Here is a 25,660-nt window from a genome sequence, read left to right as displayed (position 1 = left end):
AGAAGAGAAAGACAAGTAGAGGATTGGGGCGACAGAGAGACAGACAGGAAGGTACAGCGTGTTAGAAAACAAGGTGTCATGTCTCAACAGGCAAGGAATGTCCCATTTGCACCACAGGAGGGCAGTGTCCTTCACCGTACCCTCACAGTAAGTCTGCAGTGCTTTGATACGCTAATGCTACAATCCATAAACGCTCCGTTTCACAATGCCTACTGCTGAAGCATACTTGGCTTAAACCCAAAACCTCATTAGCAATGTAAAGCTGCCACTGTTACCCAGTTACAGAGCACTGACTTATTGAGAAATTTAAATTACATCTACAAATTTCACTGTGGACACAGTGGATGCAGCGTGTAGTGTACAACGCAAACACAATCCTCGGATGAGATCAACTCTTATGTAATATTCAGTCTGATTTGTTAAGACTCCTCTTAAAAGTGTAGGACGTCGTCTTCTGTGCGACCCCGCCAGCTTTGCAAGCCGTGCAAACAAAAGAGATGACATCCAACACAAGATCTGTTGTGAGCATCACCCAGCGGACGCCCTACAGCCCCAGATAACACCCTCACCAGTTGAACTCTGTACAAGATGCTGATCCCCAGGGTCATGAACGGCTTAGAGAAGTCGATAACTTTCTCTCTCTCTGACGTGATGGTGAAGCCTGCCACGGCCAGGTCTGCCTTCTGTTGGATTGACAAAGATAGATAGGTAGATAGATAGTTGTGGGGGCGAGAGAATGGTAGAGGCAGAGGAAGAGAGAGTCAGAGAGAGAAACGACAAAGCGGTCAGGTAACTGTGCAAAAATAGAAAGACACTCGATGCCGCACTGGGTAGATGAGAGCTCTGTTTGTGTAAAATGTTGACTTGGAAAAAAAAACGAAAAGTTTGACAACGCACTTGAAAACGCATTTGGAAAAACACACAGACGTGCACTCTGTCCCTTTCCCTCTGGCACACACATTCACACATCATCCACCATCCAAATTAGGCTAATTGCAAGTAAGCACTGGGTGGCTGGTCTTTCCACCTGTATAAAACCTCACAGGTCTCTGGTCGCTTTGCCTCCCCTCCATCTCTTCCATTAAACACTAATTGATGAACATGGACTGCTAATTAGAGCTGAGTGATCAGGCAGTGGGGTGGGCAGGGAGGGAGAGGAAGCGTGGAGAGCTGGGGGAGCACCAGTGTGGCAGGCCCCACAAAGGGACCACAGTCTGGTAATTGAAGTATACCGTATGGTAATTAAGCAAAGAGGGGCTCTCATTAGCCTGCTTCAACTAGAGTGTCTGTCAGAGGCGCACTAGGCCTGGACAGGGAGAGAAGGAGTCGGGGAGGGCTGGGAAGGCGGAGGGTTACTGCGAGGAAAGATGGTGCAGACAATTTTAGGCAATGCTACCACTCTCTTTTGGGGAATTATCAAGTCAGCTTTTGTCCTAGATAAGAGTCTTACTCCCCTTTGAGGGCAATTTGAGACATGGGAAGTTACAGCAGAGTTGTGGTTTGGGGCTACAGCGTGAGCGTGTGTGTGTGTGTGTGTGTGTGTGTGTGTGTTCTCACTACAAGTTTCTGTTTGTAGAGACACTGGTCGGAACATTTGAGCATGTTTCTGTGCTTCTGGTGTGTGTACGTGACAGAGAGAGAGAGAAAGAAAAGAGAGAGAAAGAGAGAGACAGGGGAAGGGAAGGGAGGGAGAGGGAGAGAGCTCACCCTGTTGATTAGCTCTCCAACCATGCCAGTCCAAGAGCCGTTGGGCTCTGGAGCCCCGTACAGCCCGTCATCCACCAGCTTGATCTTGAAGGAGAATTTCAAGATGTCTGCCAGCTCCCTCAGCATGTCCACACAGAAGCCTTCATACTGGTCGTTGCCCTGGAAGTCCTGGTAGTTTTCTTTGCGCATGACATATGGGTTCTCCTGAACATGGGGTACACGAGAGAGGTTTCAATCCAGGAGTAAGAATATCTTGTTTTTAGGAGGGATTACAGATTGAAATGTAAGGCTCAGTGTTTCAAAACAGGGATCCTATTGTAAAAAATAACTGTTACATCAATAATAGATTGAAAGAATAGTCTGACATTTTGGGAATTGTGTGTGGGGGGGGTTGTTTTCTGCAAGAGAGTGATGAAACAAGATTCTCATATCTGAACTATCCTACAACTTGCACAAAGACTGGAAACAGGGTGAAACAGGTCTATTCACTCAAACATGATTTAAAGTAATTGAACTACTACTAATTCTCCATCTAATCATATTATATGAGTGAAATATAAAGTGTCAAATGTAATGCATTTTGATTAGCTATGTCTGATTTATATCAAATAAATGCAGATTCATACATAAACCTTATGAGTTTATTCAATCGTGACATATAAAGGGTTTATTATTCAAGTAGTATACATAAAAGTAATGCACTACAAATTGGTTATTCTGTAAGAAAGAAAATCACACATCTAAATATTAATACACACTGACCGAACACACTCAAACCTTTGCATCAAATGTGACACTTTGAACTTGAAGATGTACATGTCATTAAAACACATTAATGCTGCTATAGGCAGCAGCTATCAGCAGACATAGCAGCAAACAGAAGGATCCTGATGTCTGCACACTGTTATGGAATTCTCTGTCCTGTTTTGATAAAGTGGGAACATTTCTTCTCTCTTTTAGTGCACAAGAGGGAGGACAGTAATCACTGAGAGAAACAGTGATAGCTGTTGGAATGTAGAGCCAGTCAACACTTATCTTTAACAGATATTGATAAACAATGTTGCTTACAGAAGCTTAAAAGTTACTGTTTTGCAGAATGTTAACATCTCCCTCTCCAAAGATTCTTTCTTACTAAGTTATGGCTTGTTTGTTTAATGCGTACAGTCCAGTCTTTGTGCTAAGCCAAGCTTTATGTTCAGCTTTTGGCAAGAACAAGCTTATTTCCCAAATATCGAACCACTCCACTTAAGATACCCCCATAAGTTGCTATTAGCATGTCATTGGTAATTGAGTGGGAGGTAAGGGTCCTTTTTTCTCAAATGTAACTCTTTACTCAAATTAAATGTAATGTACTTAAAAGATTATTCCACTAATTTTATGTAAATAAATCAGTTTATCTGTCATTTGGAGTATTGTTCATCTTGTCAAAACAGATTGAGTACAGCTGGAAGGCTTCAGTAAAAAACAAACTGGGACTTTACTTGGCAGGGAGTGTCTAACAAAAACATTATATATTTACAGTTTCATCATGGGTATTGAGGGATTCAGCTTTTTTGGAGCTTGACCAATACTATGGACTGAAAGTCAGGATATCTTGGCTTCAGCAGAATCAATTTAGACCTTTCTTTTTTTAAATCTGTCTCATGTGAGTCCCCCAACATTATGGATGTCCACTACTGGACTGCTGGAGTACTCCTTTAAGATAGATAAAATGGCTGCAGAAGAAGGTGAAAGAGCCAACAAGGCAGACAGATTCAGTGACCGCAGTGGGAGAAAAGAGGTAGACGCAGACACACATACTGTGTTTTTAACACATCCAGACCAACGTTAAGATGATGGAGCACTGTCATATAAAGGATTTAGTGATTTTTTTTTTTTCATATGACATTACTCATATGGAAACCAGAAGGAGACAACCTCTAGTGTTTTGATCAGAATTTTGGCAGTTTGAGTTTACTCACACATCTCTGTCAGCGCTCTGTCAGTTGCTATGACAGCTACAGTGACAAGAAAATTATCAGAAACAGATCACAACACAGCATGAGCTGCGGTACAGGCTGTGCCACCACAGGAAAACAGTCCTGACCTCAGCAGCGTGGCGGTTGAGAAGGTAACCCTACCAGGATGGTGGTGACAATGAGGGTCTTGTTTGCCAGCGTCTCTGAGACATTAATATCCAGGCTGGTGGAGTTCATTGCCAGGGTGTTGTTAGAGTACCAGATCCCGATCTAACAGAAAAGAGAAAGCGAGAGAAAATCAATGGCTATTGTTGGATGAATAATGTACTGTTAAGCTCTAACTTCACTGCCACTGTTTTACTGTTGTGGCAGCCTACACACCATCTATAGCAAAGAAGCATTTCAGTGAGTGCATTAACACTACTGGTCTATTTTATAGAGTGCTTTTGCATGCTGAATATTTTGATGCTTTGCTCTGGTAACCATAGTGTAACATACTGCATATGCACAATGCTCTAATTCCCCCCATGGGAGCAATACACAGACCTGCAGTACCATGCATTGTAAAAAAAAAAACAAAAAAAAAACAGAAAAACAAATTCTGTTTACAAGCAGAGCAATGAGCTGGGACAGGATGGCAAAGTAAGTGAAAGCATTCGTGAGCCAGAGTTTCATTGTCACGTCTATTTTCCTTCACTAACACCTCAAATTGCATAAAGCAACAGCTCACATATTTCCATTTTATGGCGACAGTAAAGCCGCTTAGGTACGTAAGTGTGTGATTATGACCTAGTCAATGTGCAGGGGTGGAACCGCAGCCCGCAGAGGCATTTCTTTGGGAGATATTACTGTACATCTTTCAATAGGTCAGAGGAGAGGTAATGACTCCTCAGACAGAGCCACAGTTTTTCTCTGACACTCTTTATCCCACCCTGACATTTAAGAGTGTTCTTTTTCCTCCCTGCCACCACCACCACAGTGTGTGTGTGCAGCTGTGCAGAGAGGTGTACAGAGTTAAAGTGTTAATTATCGCAACTCTCCTGCAGAGTTAATATCCAGGTTTAAGTACGGTTATCAGGTGGCATTTAGTGTTAGCATGGGAGGCAGTTGGCCTATAGTAGAGAACAGCAAGATGTATTAAGGGACAGCGGAGGGAAAGTGTTTCCACCAGTCAATGAACCGTGACGTAATTCCCTCAGTCTGGATCTGCAGTGATGTGTGTGCTTATGCTTCATTTAGTCCTGACTTTGAAATGCAGGTGAAAACACGCTGAAAATTGTCCCTCACCCTTTTCTTTAATGTTCACAGAGTCTGTATTGACAGAATAATGCACCAAAATGGTCCTGAACACCTCGCAGGCTGGGGCTGACAATGTTTTGTTGTTTTTTTTTTTTGGTTTCCCACAATGTCCAACTAACCCGAACAAATTCATTTTGGCTTGTAACCAGTACATCAGAAAGATAAAATGCCCAGAGTAACGGGGAAAATGAATGAAAAGGAGTGTGTGGAACAAAAACTTTAAAACGAGACTGTGTAACTTTTCAAAGTAGAAATGACACGCGATCCCTCTTACAAATGAAAAATGTGAGCAATGAAACATGCTCTTGCTTAGAATTCAATAGACTCAGGGGATTTTGCTCGGTAGCTTTACTTTGTCTAGTATGACCAGTAGCTTTATCACTAACATTTTTTAGGAAGTTTGCTCCATTCCTCTATACTTATAATCCTGTAATTGCCACTTGTGGGCACAGTGGGGGGGGGGGGGGGGTATGCAAACGCTTGGTAGTTTGCAATCCAAGCTTGATCCTTATCATCGACATAAACTGCAACATGATATCATCATATATCATCATATATACAATTTCACAAATTTCACTGCTAAATGGATCTTATACCCAACTGATTGTTCAATTCAGGCCTACTGCCAAGATCCCTGATATCATATGTATCTATGTAAAACTACAGGGTGCTGCTTAAAGGATTTGATCCAATAATGACAATTAACTGAAGTCGATGAAGACTTATCCAAGTGTCTGGCAGCCCCATGTACCAAAATTGATTTGACAAGACATTATTTACACCCTCAGTGCTCGGTTGAGCTTGTGCAGCCACCTCAGACAAGGTGAATGCTAACAATTTTAGCTTAGCAGCAGGCTCCCAGAGGTTTGGATTACACCGGACCAACTGCATGGAGCCATGTTATTCAGTCTTTTTAGTTGTTTTGAGTCCCCATCTACTTCAGCTGTTGTGGAGAATGATGTATTGCTGTTTTGCTTTGAAACTTTTCCATTTTCCATCGGCATGACAGTGAGTGGATAAAGGAGCAGGCAAAATGGAACCAATCTTTTCAACATAATAACATTTTAGTGTTTTTAAATTGTGGTTTCACGAGAGTTCAAGAGGTTCTAGGAAACCACTTTTGCAAAACATCTTTAAACTCCAAGACCTCAGTCCAGTTCCACACAAGACAAGAAAAAGACAAAAATAAACTCCATTAAGACCCCTTATAAATATTGCATTCAGTACTGTATATCGGATTAGCAGAGATGTAGATGTTTCTGCTCAAACTGTACACTCTGAACTGAGCTTGAGGCAAATTACAAACACTGATTCCAACAAATTGATGTCATTGTTCAAAGCCGTGGGAAGAAAATAAATCAAGCGTTAATAAAGCACCGTTTTTGTATGTTTTGATATCAGAGAATATCAAGTCAACTTCCAGCTGTGGCTAAGAAAAAAACAAAACATCTGCAGCGGTCCAAACATCTAAACATATTCTTACTGTAAGACTAAGAACAGTACTTACTCTGAACTCGACTCTGCAGACCATCTATAAAATTTAGCAGCCATTCAATTTGATTAAATGAAATTGATGGACTATACAAGCAGCTAATGTATTCCAATGGCCTTCAGATAAAATACATGTGAATACAAATTTGCAGCCACTGCATTTCCCACGTCTAATGGCAGGTTACACTGCAGTGGCATCAGACGAAATGCATCAAACAAGCTTCAAAGAGGAAAGATATTTAGACACTATCATGCGAGTCTGTGATGATGCTGACCTCAGTGTTAAACGCCTCCCCTGGCACTGTGACCTCAGACAGCCGCCCTGTAACTAACCACAAGCCTATGGGCGTTGTAACCTGGCTGCTGCATGATAACAGGTGACTCCTGACCTCTTTGTGGCCTCCTCGGTGTTTCTCCAGGATCCGCAGGGTGTAGTTTGTCCTCTGACCTTTGCTGTTGAACTCCACACGCCCCGTCAGGCCGTCGTACTCCACCTGGCAGGCACGTGGAGAGCGTGAGGTGAGGGAGGAGGGGAAAAGCACAGAAAGAAAGATAAGAAAATTAGAGTGGGTGGAAACAGTGAATGAGAAATAAAAACAGGTAATCTATTACATAAAAACAAACAATCGTCTTCTTGCTATCCATCATGGTTTTGCAAACAGGTACTGTCTAGAATGGTTGGGGGAAAGAGAGGGTGAAAGACAGAAAAAAAAAAAGAAACAGAGAGCTGGGGAGACAGAGGAAGTGTTGGACTAGACATGGATGATCAGTTTTGGATCAACTTGGACAAAGTGACTTAGTGAGAGAGGCTCAGATGGAGCAGCAAAAGGAGTCAACAGCACCCTAATAAGACTCAGAACTGCACCTCACAGCTCAGCTCTCCAAAACGCAGGTGCTGGCACAGTTAGCGAGATCTATGATGAATGGCACAGTGCTGAAGATGGAGCACACCATGATGTTGACTAACAAAGGCAGATGTCGGGCTGGTGGGGCGGAGGCAATGAGGGATGGGGCCCGGGCTGCCTTGACAACAGGTCGTCGATGAGAGAGACAGACACAGACGACCAGAGATGGGAGATGACAAAGAGTAACAGGAGACAGATGTTACATGCAATATGAGATGATGGTGATTCACAGTGTAGCTGTACAGCAGTTGTCAATCAATAATTCTGATTAGTGCTGATCATTTGAGTCATTCTCTTAAAGCAACAATGTCAAACATTTGCTGGTTGTACTTTCTGTTCTCTGATTCACATTGTTGTAAATGTAAAATGTTTCAAGTAGGGCTGCAATGATTATCTTTCTCAACAAGAAATCTGACAGTTTTTCCGTTTCACCTGTGAGTTGTCAGGAAATACAGAAACATATCACAGTCTCCTAAGTAGTCTCATAACTTTGTTATTATGAAGTACAGTGTCAGAAAAAAAGGCAAAGTTAAGGACTCAGTTATGTATCACATCATTTGAGGAGGCGCAAAAATAGTAACTGATGATTTAGTAATTAGTCATTAATGAGTCAGTCTTTCAGCTGCTGGTTATGAACTAATCGTTCCTGTACCTGATGATTTATTAATATGCCACTTCCCAGTCTGTTCTCTAGTAACCCATCATTATCTCTAATATATACATACATACATACATATAGATAGATAGATAGATAGATAGATAGATAGATAGATAGATAGATAGATAGATAGATAGATAGATAGATAGATAGATAGATAGATAGATAGATAGATAGATAGATAGATAACTGAATACAAGATTTATGGATTGATAAAAGAAATGTATCATCTGTAGGCACAGTCCGATGTATTTTGTAAAAAAGAAACATCTTGACTATGACGATAACATATGTAGATGCTACAATGGATGTAAATATCAAATATGGACATTTAAAGAAGTCAGAACTTAACTGAACTGATCCCTCAGAGGTATGTTTACGAGCATGCATTAGTGATTTGAACACATGATGAGTTCTAAGCGTTTACCATGCGCAGGTAGTTCATAAGACTGGTCCCGTGTTGCCAGATCTGAGGTGAGGTGCAGCTGAGTGGTTTCACTCCGATTTCCTGACTGCGGTTCAATTCCCTCACCGCCCCCACCACCACATGCACCGCATCAAACATCAGCGCTGACGAGAGCTGTGGAGAGGGGGAAGAGGAAACAAAAGAGGGGTAGAGGGGTGTGGGGGATGGATGCAAAGCGAGGAAAGACATGGAGCCAAGGGAGAAGATGCAATGAGGAGAGGGGGATGGAGGCAGGGAAAATAAGACGGGAGAGAGAGAGAGAGAGAGAGAGAGAGAGAGAGAAGAGATGTGAGGTATGAGCAAACCAGTGGGGAGGAAACACAGATGGATACATCAATACCCATTAAATACAAGCAAAAGACTAGCTGAATCTCTTTAACTGCTCCATGAATCAGAGTGAGGAATAAAGCTGCTTAATGTTACGTTGCATACAAACAAGGCTTCGAAAATTACTCCTCAACGTGTGCATGCATGAATACTCAAGCGTCCACGAGACTGACCGCAGGGCCGGGATACGTTAGGTCACAGCCCTCCCTCCAGGAGAGGTTGAGGCTCCTGATGAACTCCAAATAGAAGGGATGGGTGGTGTTAAACATGGAGAAACCCACAATGTTGGACTGCTCATCCACGATGTCATCCAGCCTCAGTAGTGGGAAGTCCTAGAAAGGATGAGAAGAAATTCAGGTGAGTGCCAACGTTGTTTCAGATCTTTAATAACACTGTGCCAAAGAGAGTGTGATGACGAAAAAACGGGGGAGGAGGGAGCAATAAAGATATCGACAGCAATGAAAAGGGTAAAACAGTCACAGAGGGGAAAGAGAGGTTGATGGAAATGACTCCAGGAGCTCCTCGCTGAAAAAACACACACAAGACATCTAAAGCACAAGAGCACATCGTGTTCAGAGGACGAAGAGGGGATTAAAAAATCCCCACAAAAATCAGGTGCAAAGCATAAAGTGACACATTAATTCAAATGGTAGAAGGTGAGGGGAGGATATCAAAGAGGCAGATGAAAACACCCGACGTGTAGAGAGGGTGGAAGGGAGAAAAAGGGCACCTTTTTTTTGTCATCGCCTCCACCCCAGACCCCTTTTTCTTCCAAGTTTTTTGCCATCCTCCTCTGCACTTACTCATTGTGCAGTATGTTCATTTCTCAGATCTTTTCTCTCTCTTTCCCTCTCCTCATCCCTCATCTTCCCTCTCTTTTCTGTCCCTCTGTCACCCCTCTTTTCCCCGTTATAACAGTTTCTCCGCTTTAGCACCTTCGCCTTCGGCTAATAAAGGGACAAAGTGGGAGGGAGGAACGAGTGAACGCGGAGCCACAAAAGGCCGAGGAGAGGATGGGGTAGCATTGGTGAGCTCTTACCATGGTGGTGAGGATGTACTTGTAAAATGCTGATGTCATCCCCAGCTCTGACGCCTGTAGGACAAAGAGAAAGAGCGAGTGAGAGGGGAAAACAAAAGAGGAGGCAGGTGGGATACAGAATGTGGAATAAGGGAAGATGTGGAAAGATTGATGGAGGGAGGGCGAGAGAGGGCAAGGGAGGAGGGTTATTGAGAGGCAGAGAGTAAAGGAGACAGTTGGGGGACAAAGTAGGAGCAAATATGGGGGAGGAAAGGAGGAGGGAGAGGGAGCATACGTTAATCACAGTTTTACATCATCAGACTAACACTAGGACATTTCGCTGAGGGCGGACAGCCGCTCCAATATGCCCAGTGAAAACATCCCATACGCATTCAAACTGTGACTCACTGTGCTGGCTATCGGCATTACAGGCCGTACCATGAATCAGAACAAGCCTGTGTAACATCTGCACCGCATTCCAGCAAAATGTTCTTTTGTCAAAGACTTTCTTAAGAGTGTAAGTCATTGTCGCTGGCAGGAACGAATAAATATTGTTCCCTGTGCGGCTCTAGAGGGCAGAGAAGGTAAAAAAAAAAATACATGTTAATTCTGTTAAGACGACAAATGTGCACCCTGTGGGACTCCAAGAGAGTTGTTTTATTATTCTACAGATGGTGAGCTCTGCACGCCCTTCACGACTGTAACCCGATTCTTTCCCAAATGGGAACGTTAAAGAGAAAAGCTCAAATCCCAGAGTGCTGCTGTGTGTACTTTAAACAGAAGTAACTTCACATCCTGCACTAGTGGGAGGCTCTGAGGGACGTATTGATGCTCGAGATCTGACCTTCTTGAGGATGAGATAGGAGACAGAAGCATTGGCGTCGATGATGATGGTGGCCACTTTGTCGTCACGGATCTCCTTCAGCAACGGCGTAGGGTCCAGGTTGTCATCCAGCATCCTGATTGACAGCGTCTCTCGAGAAATGAGAAAGCGGCGGACCAGTTCCTCCAATCTCAGCAGGCCTGAGGCAGAGCCAAAGCAGAGCCGAGCAGCATATCAAGGTCTATATCAGTAGACACTACTCATATTTTCCAGAACGTAAGCTTTGCAGGACCTGTGAAAATCATGAGTTATCCTCGGATGGCTATGCATTTGTGTCATCTTGCAAACATGATCGATGGTTTGAGTAATTCTTCACTGAATTGTGACATAATTTAATGTGGTGTCTCTCTCTGTAGGACTTATTTCTATCTATAGAAATATGACCTCCACCAAGGAGATTCTTTATTCAGTTAGTTGTTAGTGAGCAGAATATCTCAGCATGAAAATGAACTTTTCATCACACCTACAAAGGGTGTTTTTTAGTGTGCTGTTTAGGTGCCTGCTGCAAAATGACTGAAGGGGGGCTTTAACAACTAAACACAAGATTCCTCCTGTCTTACTGTCCATTCACTGTATTGCGTATTGGACCAAACTAGTTGTAATGTCTTAAAATCATGCTCACACGTGTGTCTTTTTTTACCATGTAAACATGTAAATCCACTTTGCAAATGCAGCAAGATAATGAGTGTTCATATAAACTCTACTTTACTTGCTGTACTTTTAACATGTATGTAGCTACAGTAACATGACAAAATATAACTCGACATAACTAAGTGAGTCTGAAGCTTTATCTATGAGTTTCTTGGGGAGATCACTGATGAGGTTACTGGGGGAGCAATTATGGGTGACGTGTCCAGTGATCGTTCAAACTACTGTAAGTATTAAACCAGCCTAATAACTGACGCACTGGCTGTACTTGTCGTGTTAGTTAAGTGGGCTAAGCAATAATAATAGTGTTAATAGTATTCACACACATGGTCGCTAACTTAGATCTTCAAGAGGGAATGATATGCCGTATCAATGGCTCTAAAAAAGAGGATGAGCATCCTGTTACCATAAAAAAACACTGATCATGGTTGAGGGAAGTCAAGCTCATAATTCACTGAAGGTATTAGGGGGTTAGGAATAAGGTGAATACAAAGTCCAAATATTCCCAGACTGAGTTTAAGTGCCCTCCAAAATTCATGGCTACCACCAGCCAAATAGCATGACAAATTTCCAAACATTCTCTATTAATAGAATAATAAATTTAGATGGTTGTGGGGCTCTGGCACAGGTAGACATTCTTTGAGTGCTTTGTAATTCACTTTGTGTCTGTTGTCTCATCCATCAATAATTGAGTCCTGTGAGCAATGTATGAAATTTGCATAGAGTAGTATGTGTTCAAAAAATAATGACGAGCCTAAACTCATATGACAAAGTTGGAGATACACAGATTCAGACAGAGTCCATGAAAATCTACAGACTTAAATAAGAAAAGGAGGTCCTTGGCCTTTCAAATATATTTATTACATTGCATTTAACATAGATTTCCTTTGAATTAGGATCATGGCTTTTATTCAGGGCACATGAGGTAGGAAAGCATAGAAGGGGGGAGGCATTATACGTGCTCGAAAAGTCTCATTTCAAGGGCTGTGGTAAGGACATTATGTAAAAACATTTCTCCATTATAAAAAAAACACAATACAACCAGATTGTAAGGTTAATAACTCTGACAGGGTGCCTATAGAGTTGTGATGAATGGCAGGCTACTTTAAAATGATGACTGGGTATCCAAAGGAGACCACATGAAAAATCCACATGACAGACAAGTGAGAGTTATTGAAGCTGCATGTGGCATTGAAAATAAAGACTTATTTATACGCTTTTGACAAAGGGTCACTGGACCATGCATGAAACGGAGTCTACACTAGAAAAACGACAACATCGCATAGAAATTAGACAAATTGTTGAACGAAACATCAGGGAAAAATTGGACTGGCATAAACTGTAAAGAAACTGAAGAATGGGATCATGTCCAGAAAAGACCTCACAAAGCATCTGAAAGAGCAAAATGATCAAATAAACTTCTGCTCCTAGAGAACATTTCATCTATGTTTGAATGCACAGGATGGGTGATCTTTGTTGGCAAATATGGTGTGACCTGCGCTCAAGTAAAAACCTTCTGGGAAAATGTTACTCTTGTCCCTCGATTAAAGATCATTACCTATTTTGTTCATTGTGACCCAGCAATTTGCCTTTTAAATGACACTGTTGAAGGAACCTGATCCGATCACACAAAACAAGTCTTATGAACCAGATACACGACAGTTAAAAGACTGACAGCAACAAACTGGAAAGATGTATTTGGAGATGGACTGTGGCTTCAAGCATTCCTAGAGACGATCACTTTCTCAAAGGTGGTTAGGAACAGCAATTGTGGAGAGTAATAATGGACTTACATACTTATACTTGCTTAAACTTTCATTACTGATTAGTTAATGCTCTAGAGCCAGATCTCAATAACAGCACGCTTAATTCTCTCTATTTTTTCCTTTTTGTTTGGAGCGTTCCCAAGTGGTCTTATTGTTGGCACTGCCGTCGCAAAGACAAACGTATCCCTTTTTGCAATTTCCTCCAAGCAGTGTGAGTGACAAATGTGAGTTTATGCATTAATTTAGCCTCTATTGGAGATGTGAAAGCAGATAGATATGGTGCCAGGCTGCCAGCCTGACTAGATCGCCAGTCAGCCTTCATTTTCCAAAAGAGATTTCGTTCCCGGTGGCAGACAAAACCGCATAGTGAAAGCGACGTGTGTAGGGAACCAGTCCAGTGCTTCCTCCACATTCATTCAGGAGTGGTGGACCACCTCAGTAAGAATATTACCACCTTAGCTCGATAAAGTGGGAAACTCATTACTACAAGCTAGAAAAAAAATACAACCAAACAAACATAGGGCCAATTGCCCACACGTAGCCCTTTAATTATCTAAATCACCTAAATATAAATCGTGCTGCAATCACTTAAAGCACCAAACCCAAAAACTCAGACCAACAGGCATGGAAGCAGCACAAATACCAAAATGTACCTCCTGCCACCACTGCTGCAGCACTATTTCAGAGCAAACACTGTGATCTATATATCACTGCTGGTGTCATTATCCTATAGCCATTACATTGTGCAATCAACATTTACTTAAAACAACATCATGTAGAAATTGGCTTTTTGTGTGATGTGGTGCCCCCTATAGTTTCTCAGTGCAACACCACTTTCATAATCCCAAATCCCCACTCTCTAACAATTTGTCAGATGTAATGTGGGTGCTAACGACAAACAAAAATCCTTCCAGCATAACAATGATATGTCTTGCATACTTAAACATATATGTAACACGTATCACTGTGATTCTACCCTCTCAGTGACACCATTCAGCCTATTACAAGACACTGTATCATGACCGTGAATTTGAAGCTGTTATTTTGAGGTTAAAAAAAAGTAACATAATTTATATGATAAAGTCTACTCTGACGTCTTGTCTTTCGACGGATAAATGATTTATTTTCATTGTGCGTTATCTTCATTTTTGGCTTTCTTGTTTCCTGTTTTAAATGTCTCAGTTCTCCTCAAAAAGAAAGGCTGCAATACACTACTCGAGACAATTCACCCACTTCAAGTGAATTCCTCTTGGAAATGAGTATAACCAGTGGCAGTCAAGACTCACTTGACATTGTGCATGGAATGAGCCTTTACTAGAAAGTCTACTCTGCCACTTCCTAATTGTAATTCCATAGTAAAGCACTCCTAGCTATGTAAATAAGTGGTGGGGCAGGCATCTAGGGGGACAGAGGGGAGGGGAGAGGTAGTGCACAGAGCCCTTCAGCAGAAGAAAGCCTCTGTAAGCAGTGGGGTAATCACTGAACCAGGCCAAAACTTTAATTAGTTTGAGGAAGGAGGGGAAAAAAATCAATGCACTTTACAGCTTCCTCTCCTCTCTCTCTCCCTCTCTCTCTTTCACTCGCCTTCTTTCACTTATTCTCTCCCTCACACACAGAAGCCCTAACCTCTCAGTGTCTCTCTCGTCTTCACCCTGTGCTCTAGTTACCTCTCTCTGTCTTTATCCATCTTGCTCTTACGCCGCCGCCGTCTCCTCCTCCTTGCGCTCAGTCTCTCCCTCTCGCTGTCCTTAACCTCATCCATCTCATGAAAACTGCATAATAGAATTAGGCTCGGATAGCTCGTTGTGACCCAGGTGTAGCGGGAGAAGGATACATCGGAAATGACCCAAAATTCTCGGACTCACTCTCATTTAACAGAATATCTGTGAACTGCTACTTGCTCGGGCTAAAGGGGGACGAATTAGTTTGATGCCGCTGACGTGCTGTTGAAAAAAAATGACCAGTTTCTAAACCTGTTGCTTAATTAGGACGCACGCACAGCAGGTGTCAATGAAATGTGTGACTTCACGCATTACTCGCCTCACTGGCAAAAAAAAAAAAAAAGAGAGAGAGGGATTGTCTCCTGCACTTGAACACACCACTCTACACTGGGGTAAACAAGATGAATAAAACAAGTGAGCTGGTGGTAAACATTGTCTGATGTTGAACCTCTGCAGCGCCAAAATAGAGCCGCACACACAACCAAACAAGTACCCCAAAACCCACTCTCACATGTACACATATGCAGCACACTCAGGGGCAACACAAACACACACACACACAAGAATATATAAAACAAACACACACACACACACACGCGTACGGACAAAGTGAACCGAGCACTCAGATATATCAAACACAACAAATATATGAAATACACACATACCGTGGCCACACACACCCACGCCCTCGTTCAGAGTGTGGAACAAGCCTGTTGAGTGGCAGTTAGCACCTATTCTGCAGCCATGGCAACCAGCTCCATGGCGATAGATAGCGCAGCCAAGTGGGTCAGAGTCTGTGAGCGTGATAACCTTGTATAGATCACCTTCAAACCAAATACATTACACACACGCACCACTCCGTCTCTCCACTGCATCTTTTGGCCCGGATGGCAACTATCAGCCTATCTGTTGCCTCTATGAGAAAGTCCTGTGAGAGGGACTGCTCTTATCTGCCCATTCAACCGATGATCAAAACTGGATTCGAAAAAAGATGTCTGATGCCATTTCAAAGCTCTTTTGGTTCAATCAAATGACAAGTCCACAAGGAATTCAGCTTACTTTCAGGAAACCTGCGGGAGGCTGCTTAACTGCTGGGGAGATAATGAAAGCATCTCACTGATTGAATCCATTTTTCATAATGTCACAGCTTTTTGTTTGTCAAAATCTACCCTTTTCTCATGGCTCCGAGAGGTGTTCACAGGCTTCAGTGGTCCCACTTATTCTTTATGCGATTGCCCTTCAGTTTTTGCATGGGGCTACTTGGCCGGTGTGAGCAGTCAACAGCTGCACAACAACTGGTCTCGGCTCAGTTTCACTCAGGACCGGGCAAAAACTCTGGCAATTATTCAGCGTAAAAATTACAAATTTGCCACCTCCTACAGCACATAGCGTACCCTGTCATGTATTCACAAAGCGTTGATTGAATACTACAGCCACCGTCCGACCAGGCCCTTTAATTCCTGTGACTCTCGATAGGGGAGTGCATAATAAATCAATAACGCACTCTTTCAAAATGAAAATAAAGAGGGCTAGTGACTAAGCCCCGAATCCCCTGTGATGTTAAAGCTCTCCGAGTGCCTGGCAAGTTAAATCAACTCCCCTAAGTTCTTGCAATACTGGAAAGCATTTCAAACACGAATATTCATTAAATTGGTTTGGACTAACAAACCTCTGAGGTGGATAAGAGACAGTGTGTGAGAGCATGAGTAATAAATAGGAAATGCTGCAGCATGAGCCATGTTCTGAACTCTGACAACAGACAGAACTTTTCTGACCAGACTGTCAAAGTGAGTGTCCAACTGCGCAAAACAGTCATATCCGCCCAAACAGTGTGAACGTGCCAACACTCCCACAGAGGCATTTTCACACACACATATAGTAGGTGAATAAGCTCGTGAGAACACAGCCGATGCATTTACACCCACCTAATCATAAACACAACCATGCAGTCAAACATAGTGTTACTGTAAAACTATAGTGCAGGCTTCTTGTGTACTCACACTCAGCCTTGGCGCAGACCAGGCTGGCTGAGGGGTAACTGAACGAGCGCAAGATGGCTCCTATGGCCAGGCTCAGGTCCTCGTTGCTAGGGTACAGAGTGACAGAGGCGAAGCGCAGGTACGGCAAGCGGGGAGTTTCCTCTGGACCGATCTTTACATGAGGGATCTGCCAGAGGGAAAGAGAAACGGTGGGGAGAGGCAATTAGGGCATTTGGGAAGGCAAGAAAAAGCAAATATGTTGTTATTAACTTCCATCCAAACACAACAGGAGAAAACGGTGAGTAAGGAGGATCCATTAGAGGTGCTACGGGCTGAAAAGAGAGATAAGAAAGATGGCAGAGACATAGCACAGAGCGCCGTTAAGATTAAAGGCCACGGGAAGAAAGGTGGAAACAGTTAGAAGAAGTGGATGACGGTTAATTATATGAGCAGAAACTGAAGGGGCGAGAAAAAAACAAACCTCTAGATGCATTTATCATGACGTCTGTGTGGGTAGGAGGGGAAGTAAGTCAGAGAGAAGACGCTGCTACACGACTGTATGCACACATGACGCAGAGGCAGTTTTGTATAGTTTTGTGTGTGCCTGCTCGTCTTCCACACTCACCTCCTTCTCTCCACATATATGACTGACAGTAGAGCCAGAGGCGGGGCTGGAGGCGGGACCGATCACAGATACGACGCCTTTGGGTAGAATCTGACACACTGAAAGGAAGAAAAGAGAAAATAAACCCTGAGTGCGCAGACACATACCTTCCCTCTGCTTCATTTTGATGGCCGCCTCCAGCTGGCATACAGTAGGGGATGATATGTGGAAAATTTAAAAATGCAGAGAAAACTCAGAGGATACATCATGATTTCTATTAAGGCACCGATTTTATTTTGAGATAAACACTCCAAAGAATAGAGCAGGGGGCAGGCCAGGGGTTACCTGCTGCTATTATTCACTTCTTTAGACGTTTAGACGATTTTGCTGTAATCATTAGAATAAAACAGAGTTAACACATAGTTTAGTGATTTCTTTTTTGTGTTGAATATTTATCTTCACGTGTTTTACTTTAGCTTCCTGTCTTTGTCTGTTTTCTCACCCTTTTTGCCTGCTCACCTTTGCTTTATTCATAATCGCTTCCTGTGTATGTAAGCCTTTTTCCCCCATACTATCTGTTAGTTTGTCTATTTTCATCCTGTGCCTCTGTGTTCCAGCGTTTCTTGTCTGCTCCCTGGTTCTGTTATACCTGCATTTGTTACCTGTGTTATGCTAGTTCATATTTCTGTCATTATCTCCCACTTGTACCCTTGAATAAATGTATGAAATGGCTGCTCAGCTGTTGTGTCTTCATCTGAAACCTAAGCAAGATCAGCTAAGGTCAACTGTTTCATGACCAAGCCATGTAACTAATAAAGGTTTTTAATCAAAACGACACTCTTGCTCCTCTATGCATGAAGTTTGCTCTTTTGCACACATTTCCACTGCGCTGAGTCGGTACATGAATAAATGATTAAATTACAGGTTATGTTCATTGTCTGTCTTATGCTTGACTAATTGACCGGCTTGTAGTCTGTGTTACGGTTTAAGAGCCGTAACAGAACTCACATGTCCACCTGCCAAAGACAATTAAAAGAAACTAATAAATGCTTGAAGGAAGTCACTGGAAAATCTGCTTATTCACTCCCCCGTTGGAAACTGGATGAGAAGGCAGAAATCTTCATGATAAATATGATGCAACACTTAACTGGTAGAGTCGATTTTGTAAAAAAAAAAGAGCATATTTGAGAAAATATCTTCAGTCTTTTAAACTCAAACATCTTCTATTGATTATTATGTTATACTTTGTATGTTTTGTTTTATATGTTATTACTTTTTGTCCTGCAAGCCTTTGAATGTTCGGTGAGTTTTTATTGACAACATTTTCATTCTAACCAGATGAAAAATGCCTGAACAGATACCAGAGAAAAAAGTCTGCTGGCCTAACTGTTTTATTCCTATAGTCAAAACACTCTTTTCCAGCTGGTGTATTTAGTTGGTATCTAATTTCATTCCAATTAGTCTTCTTCAGTCCCTGCCACTGTCTGTGAGTGTGTGTGTGTGTGTGTGTGTGTGTGTGTGTGTGTGTGTGTGTGTGTGTGTGTGTGTGTATGTGCGCCTGTGTGTGAGCTGTACTGTATATGTCCTCACTTTGCCCATGTGTGAATGTGTATATGTGTCTGCAGATGTGTGTGCATGCATGTGTAAACGCCTGTGTGTGCGGGTGCGTGCGTGTGTGCGAGCACGCCTCAGACAGCCGTAGCTGTAAGATGATGAGCTCTCTGATCCACAGACCAAAAAACGCTGCAAGCAAACAAGCCTGTCAGAGTCTCCTGCCCATCGGTCAAGGACACACACACATACACTCAGAGACACATGCCTGCAACTCAAGCATGCACATATGTACACAACTCTTCTCAAGCACACGTACACATTTTGCCAGTAGCTTGTGGCAGGGTCAGTGACCTATTAGAATACGAGCAGGGAGTCTGTGTCTCCTCAGTGACTCGATTCAGCAGTTCTTCTTCTGTCTTTTCAGACTCCAAACATTCAGTTTTAACTCGGTGTATCGATACAAATTTCATGCAGCAGCTTCTATGGTGCGGTGCTGGATTCTGTTGGCCTGCACTGCTGGTATGTATTAGTATCTGATGATTTGTTTGTGTCGTAGCCTGCAGAGCAGACAGTGCCAGCTGTTAGGGCATTGGTCCACTGTTTTTAATGAGACAGGCTTACTAGCCCATTACTAGTCTCCAATGAGATGTAAACTAATCAGCAAAGCCCTTACTGGTTCCTAATCACATGGAAGTGGTTGTGTTTTTTATCATTTTTGTCATCATCCTAGGTTTTTGCTCACAAAGTGGCAGTATGTGAGAAATCTAATTATCTATCTTGAGAAAATATCAGCACCTTTCGTAGGGCCCCCCCCCCCACCATGAAAAAAAACTTATCTGAAGTGCTATTTATTCTATTTCTTTTTTTTTTTTTTTTGATATATTGGTTGTTGAGATGTCTGCCTTCTCTTGAATATAATGAAACTAGATGGCACTCGGGTTGTGGTGCTCATACAAAGCACCAAAATACATTTGAAAACAGCATATTTCCTTCTGAAAATCATGACCAGGTTGGGGCCCCAGGAGCTCAGTTCGGAGAGTATGCCGCCTATGCACAGCGATTATGTGCTCGCCACAGTGGCCCAGGGTTCGTTTCCAACCTATGACCCTCTCCTGTCATGTCCCCTCTACCTCCGTTCCCTGTCATTCTCCACCTGTCCTATCCAATAAAACATAGACAAGGCCAAAACAATAGAAAGAAAGAAATCATGACCTGGATACTCAAGATAGTCCACAGACCTCGTTGTGAGGAGTTTCATGTTGGAGTTGTTTTCTTTCTACTGAACTAAACAGGCCAAACTGTGTCACAGCGCAGACGGAAGCACACATCGAGTCATGAAGGAGAGTCAAGTCAATTAAGCTAACTAAGCTAGATAAACATAGAGCTCAGCTGAGGAGGACACCATCACTTTTTCTCTCTATATCACCCTGCACAGTGATATAGATGGCAGGTTTAGAAAGCAACTTGTTCCTTGAAACTGCTCACAACAAAGTCTGTGGACTATCTTGAGTGACCACTTCATGATTTTTGAAAAGAGATGTTGCTGTTGAGTTTTTCCAAATTTTTCGTTTTGGTGCTTTGATCACTACGCCTGATATGCTCAGAAGTTGTCAACGCACACCACATCTGGATGGCTAAATAGCACTACAGGTAAGAAAAAAAATACGTATTTTTGATTTTGTGGTGAAAGTTCCTCTTAAGTGGAATAAAACTGGCAGCATAATGTAGACTTTCACTCTTTTCTACTCCGTACTGGTCACTATTAATATTAATAATCCATATTACTAATAATATCTACCGGTATTTTTAGTGACCACTTTTGGCTGTGCTAATTAGAAGCTATGCCCTATTGGACTCTAATGGATAGAGCTGGACTTAATCACTCTCTGGTGGGCTGTCTGAATCTGCTCTACTGGTCTTCTGTGGTGAACATCAGCTCGACTCACTGGTGTCAGTAGTGTCGTACTGGGAGTCTTTTTGCAGCTCGTATATGTCCACCTCCACTCGAGCTCGGGCCGGACCCTCCATCACACTGTTGATGTTCTCCCTGGCCAGGGCCAGCGCCAGTCGCTCCCCGCGCCCACACACAGACTGGTCATCCAGGATTGCCGCTAGAGAGACGGGAAGGGAAAGAAAGATAGGTGACGCAGTGTAGAGGACAAAGCATGACGATAAAGGGAGCAGGTGAGGAGTAAGCAAAAGAGATGAGGAGTACAGGTAGAAGATCCATGCCTGTGTACGGGTAAGGAATAATGGTATCTGAGCTTAATCAAATCAGTATGCAGTATCAAATTCAAGCAGTATCAGAAATAATAAGAACTGTTTGACACTTCATATTATTTCAAAAAAGATTCCCTTTGTCATAAAAAAATAATTTGGGGTGATACAATCTGTCTTCAGTGGAGTTACCCAATTATCAAAATGCTAATTGCCAGACCCCTTTGATAGCTTACAAATGGTGTTAAATGGCATCCAGCACAATTTTACCCAGTTTTGCCGTTGTGTTTGTAGTTCAGATTAAGTTGCTTCAAAGCTCAAGTCCTTTATAGTCTAGTAATTCTCAAAGTGGAAGAGAGGGTCCCCAGCAAAATGGGAGTGATATGTTTTCACTGTAATTCCATCCATAGGTAACGCAGTAACATTATTATTAGAAGTATTTTGGTCCAGGGTTTGAAATACTTTTTATAAAAAGGGTTAAAATTCAGGAACTCTTTATGTGACAGATCTGGAAACTTCTTGATAAGTATGTGCTTGTTACCAATTAGCATATTTTAAATGTCTTTGAAAAAGCCCACAATAACTACAATAATTACCTCAAAACGATGTAAAAATTACCCCGACATGATTTAATAATAATATTCTGCTATTTCCCAATGAGGACTTAATAGCTGGTAATTTCTTTGATACATTTCCAGGAAAGTTGGAACTGGTTTCTGCTTAACTTCTGCTGATCACACTTCTGCTGAATCTTAGATTCCCAGTAGTATCCATCTTAACTTTCTCTCAGCATGCCACTAAATGTATGTGTGTGGTGGAGCTTTCTTTCCATAGTTTCTGCCCAACTTCTCAACCATTTACCTTCTAATTAAGTCAACAATCCACAATCAGGCTCTCTCTCTCTTTCTCTGTCACATACACACACAGGCACTTGAATGATTGTGAATATCATTTTTTTTTTCCTGTTATTCATTTATTTGCTAGTTTATTGTTGTCTCAAAATATAAATGGTGACATTTAATTAACTTGAGTGGTGTGCAGACATTATCATTAGGTCATACCTGATAAGCAATAAGGCACTTAATTTTTAATACAGGACATTTTTCACTTGATTCTTGATTATAGGATTATCTGTGATTAACAATTCTATTTAAACTACATTTAAAAAAAAAAGACACTTAGGAAAATTGTTTCAAAGTTGGACTGATTTGCTGAAGTGGAAAAATGTAAATGGTTAAAAAAATGTAATGCACTTGACTAACCAGCAAAAGTTGGACAGAAAGTTGATGGAAATTAACCTATAACATCTTCATTAACTTTGTGCGTTAGCTGTTTAGGCCAAACAAAAGTCTTTAGTGCTTTCAGAAAACGTCCATTTGTATATTTTGATACTATGCATGTACTCCAGGGGATCCACCACCTGTATTCAAAACAGAGTTGCTGCAACAGAGGAGAGACATTGCTGCAGGTGTCGGAAAGCTCTTTTCTCTTTTTAGGGGTGACTCTAACTTTATTCTAACACCTGTATGATGCATGTCTGGAGGTGTAAAAGACTTAGATAATTACACAAAGATTGTATCTGTCAGTCACTCTTTGGGTACGGTCAAATTTTCTTGTGAAAGAACACTTTAGGCATCACCATCAGGTACAGTTTCAGTTCTAGTCTGGTTTTTAAGTGCTTTGCTGCGACTTCTTCGCTGATTGTGCTGACTTATGTGGCACTCTGAGGTCCTAAAACTGGCTAAAAACAAACCATGAAAACTATGCTGAGAAACTTTGTGATCCAGGTTTTGTCAGGAAGGGCGGCTGGCCACTCACCCATGCGGACGGAGGAGAGCAGGGGGGCCTGACTGAGGGAGCGTGGCGGCATGGTGACTAGCAGGAAGGAGAGGAAGTGTATTGACAGCAGCAGTGCTGGCAGAGCCGGCATCTTCTACTGCTCCTCATGGAGAATGGTCTGCTGGCTGCCTGTACCACCACCTGCGGGAGCGGAGGACACACTGCATGTTAGTGGACACGTAATCGTTCCCCTGGCACAAGATGTCTCTCTTTAAATTGTCATCCTGCGGCTTATCTTCAGTCTGCTCTGTCACATTTCCATGTAGTGGGAACACCTTTAATTTGACAGCACATACAATAGACATTTATATTCAGCTATGAAGACGTTCACTGTCACATCACAGAGGCAGCCAAGTCCCGTGCACAGAGCCTGTCTATTACAAAAGAAGAACGCACATCTCTATTCATGTCTCCTGTGGAAAGTCTGCCGTTTAGATGTGACAAGACGCAGCCTTGAAGAAATCTCCAGCGATTCCTAGAAAAATATCACAATAAATGGCACACATACTGCTACACACACACACACACACACACACACACACACACACACATACACACACGCGCACACATATCTACGCTGTACGTAGACATGCATACATAAGTAAACAAACCAACACACGGTCACATACTACAAGAGCTCACTCAAAACCCATGGGCCTTGACAACCACTCAATAAATATATACCCACTCATGCCCACACACACTTACATGTACATATTCTATGACCTAACAATCATCCCAACCTCTAAACAGACACACAAACACACAAAGCGCACACAAAGAGAGCTCAGCAGACCTCCACTGATGCTAAGCAGCCCTGTCCAGGAGTGACAAAGCCTTGCTCAGACTGACAACGTGACAAGGCTAAAGAATGGAGAGATGAAAGGAGGGATGAAGACAGAAGCGAAGGGGAAGAAGTGTCGTGTGACGGACTAGGCGGGGAGGCTGAGGGACTGGTGGTGATGATGGTGGTGGAGGTGGTGGGGGCTGTTGACCTGCAAATGTTTCAAGCGTCTGGATCACCAGTCCGAGCTTTAGACAGGTCTGACAGACAGCTGAAAGAGTCAGTTCATGGCCTTCAATTGACCCCTGCAGCTGTAAACAAGGGGATGCTGGAGTGGAGGAAGGCTGACCCTTGACCCTGACAAGTGCATGTGGGTTTTGTATTAAAGGAACATCCCTCCCACCTCCATCTTTTTCACTTCGAGATCTTTATTTTGTCTTTTTCATCTCCTGCTCACCTTGTTTAGCTTTGATGTTTAAAGCACATCAAAAAACTGCAACCCTGTGCTTTGAATCCCTCTGCGCGTCTCATAAATCAGCCAAAATTCCCTTTTTACCCCTTTCTTCTTCTTTGTTCTAAATGCAATTACTGACCTCACGTTCTTCCTGTCAAGCGCTACATGTCTCTCATTCTTGAGTTTGTGCAGCAAGTGTGTGCACAAACATGTTTGTAATACTAATAGCATGTGCCATACTGTGCAGATGGCTCTCTTGCTCTCATTATGGTTACCACAGCTGAAACAGAACAGAGGCAGGGCTTATGCAGGCCATCTGTATGTGTGACACAACACAGAATAACAGGCACACAGCGGGAGGTTTTTTTGTTTTTCACAAATCATTTGTTGTTTTATCATATCATGTTACATTAAAGGTGCCAATAAATAATTACTGCATCAAAGAGTTCCACGCTGCTCCACGTATAGAATGGTGTACAACAGGACACAGTTTATCCGACAGCTGATTATTCTCACCACAAAGTGAGATCACTGCTGTCACACAGCTGCACTGTACTCCATTTTGCTGGTAGCTACTGTGCTCTGTTTGCTCCCCACACCAGCGCCCTCTTTCTCAATTTACTCCCCGCCAAAGTGTGTGTGAGGCGTGCGAGACCGGTGTGTTTATTCCCGGACATGTATGGGCATGCACTTACTTCGTGTGAGTGTGATGGCGTATTGATCGAGCCCAGCTCAAGCGGCGGGCCCTCAGGTGCGGTCAATCAAAACAATGGGGAACCTATCAAGGGAGCAGTGCATTTCACAGGAGCCATCTGATTGGCTTTTACCAAGAAGCAGATTGCCATGATGACGAATAAGATCCTAACTGAGGCAATGCCTTCATCAATGATGGGATGGAACCGGTGCTATTTCATTGTTATTGAGAGCTATTGACAGCATTAGACAGGGAAGATTACAGCATATATACTCCAAAGGGAAGGAGGGGGGGGGGGTGGAAAGCCGTGATAGAAGTAAGGAGAATCAGAGAAAAAAAAAAAAAAGAAGAAGAAGCAGAGGGAATGGGCTGGGGACGATGGGGGAAAAAAAGAACAAAATTGAATACAGAGAAAAGAGATTGGAAAGTGTTTCTGCAAAAAGAGACGCAGAGCAGGATAGACACAGAAAGGCAGAAGAGCAGAGGTGGAAAGTAGCAGTGTAGTACATTTACTCAAGTGAGGTACTCCAAAATATACGATCAACAATATAAAATATGATGCATTGCTATAGATGAGGCTTGCAACAATACATTAAGTAAAATTAAGCTTCACATCACCTGGCTGCAACGTTAAAATGCTGCTTATATGTTCATCAATAACTCTAATCCAGTACAATTAAATATAGTA

The 25,660-nt window shown here is 42.5% G+C and overlaps 1 protein-coding gene across 11 annotated transcripts in view; it reads right to left on the bottom strand.

The window, feature by feature from the left end:
* The window catches only part of grik5 (glutamate receptor, ionotropic, kainate 5), a 105,112-nt gene that overhangs the window by 17,365 nt on the left and 62,087 nt on the right, over positions 1-25,660 (bottom strand). For 10 of the 11 annotated variants that reach the window (XM_037075647.1, XM_037075648.1, XM_037075644.1 and 7 more), the window contains 12 exons: positions 23,020-23,181; positions 20,931-21,095; positions 17,452-17,549; positions 16,848-17,013; positions 10,674-10,852; positions 9,851-9,904; positions 8,985-9,143; positions 8,446-8,598; positions 6,845-6,949; positions 3,828-3,935; positions 1,708-1,911; positions 570-683 (listed from right to left, as the gene is read on the bottom strand). In XM_037075647.1, the coding sequence (XP_036931542.1) occupies positions 570-683; positions 1,708-1,911; positions 3,828-3,935; positions 6,845-6,949; positions 8,446-8,598; positions 8,985-9,143; positions 9,851-9,904; positions 10,674-10,852; positions 16,848-17,013; positions 17,452-17,549; positions 20,931-21,095; positions 23,020-23,131 (1,617 nt within the window). In that variant the 5' untranslated portion in view covers positions 23,132-23,181. Of the gene's footprint in view, positions 1-569; positions 684-1,707; positions 1,912-3,827; positions 3,936-6,844; positions 6,950-8,445; positions 8,599-8,984; positions 9,144-9,850; positions 9,905-10,673; positions 10,853-14,793; positions 14,899-16,847; positions 17,014-17,451; positions 17,550-20,930; positions 21,096-23,019; positions 23,182-25,660 lie in introns of those variants that run through there. The other variant, XM_037075651.1, reaches the window with a different exon arrangement.

Source organism: Acanthopagrus latus, chromosome 17 (genome assembly GCF_904848185.1).
Source record: "Acanthopagrus latus isolate v.2019 chromosome 17, fAcaLat1.1, whole genome shotgun sequence".
NCBI lineage: Eukaryota > Metazoa > Chordata > Actinopteri > Spariformes > Sparidae > Acanthopagrus > Acanthopagrus latus.
The sequence above is the reverse complement of the archived record's forward strand: the minus strand, read 5'-3'. Positions and strand labels throughout refer to the sequence as shown.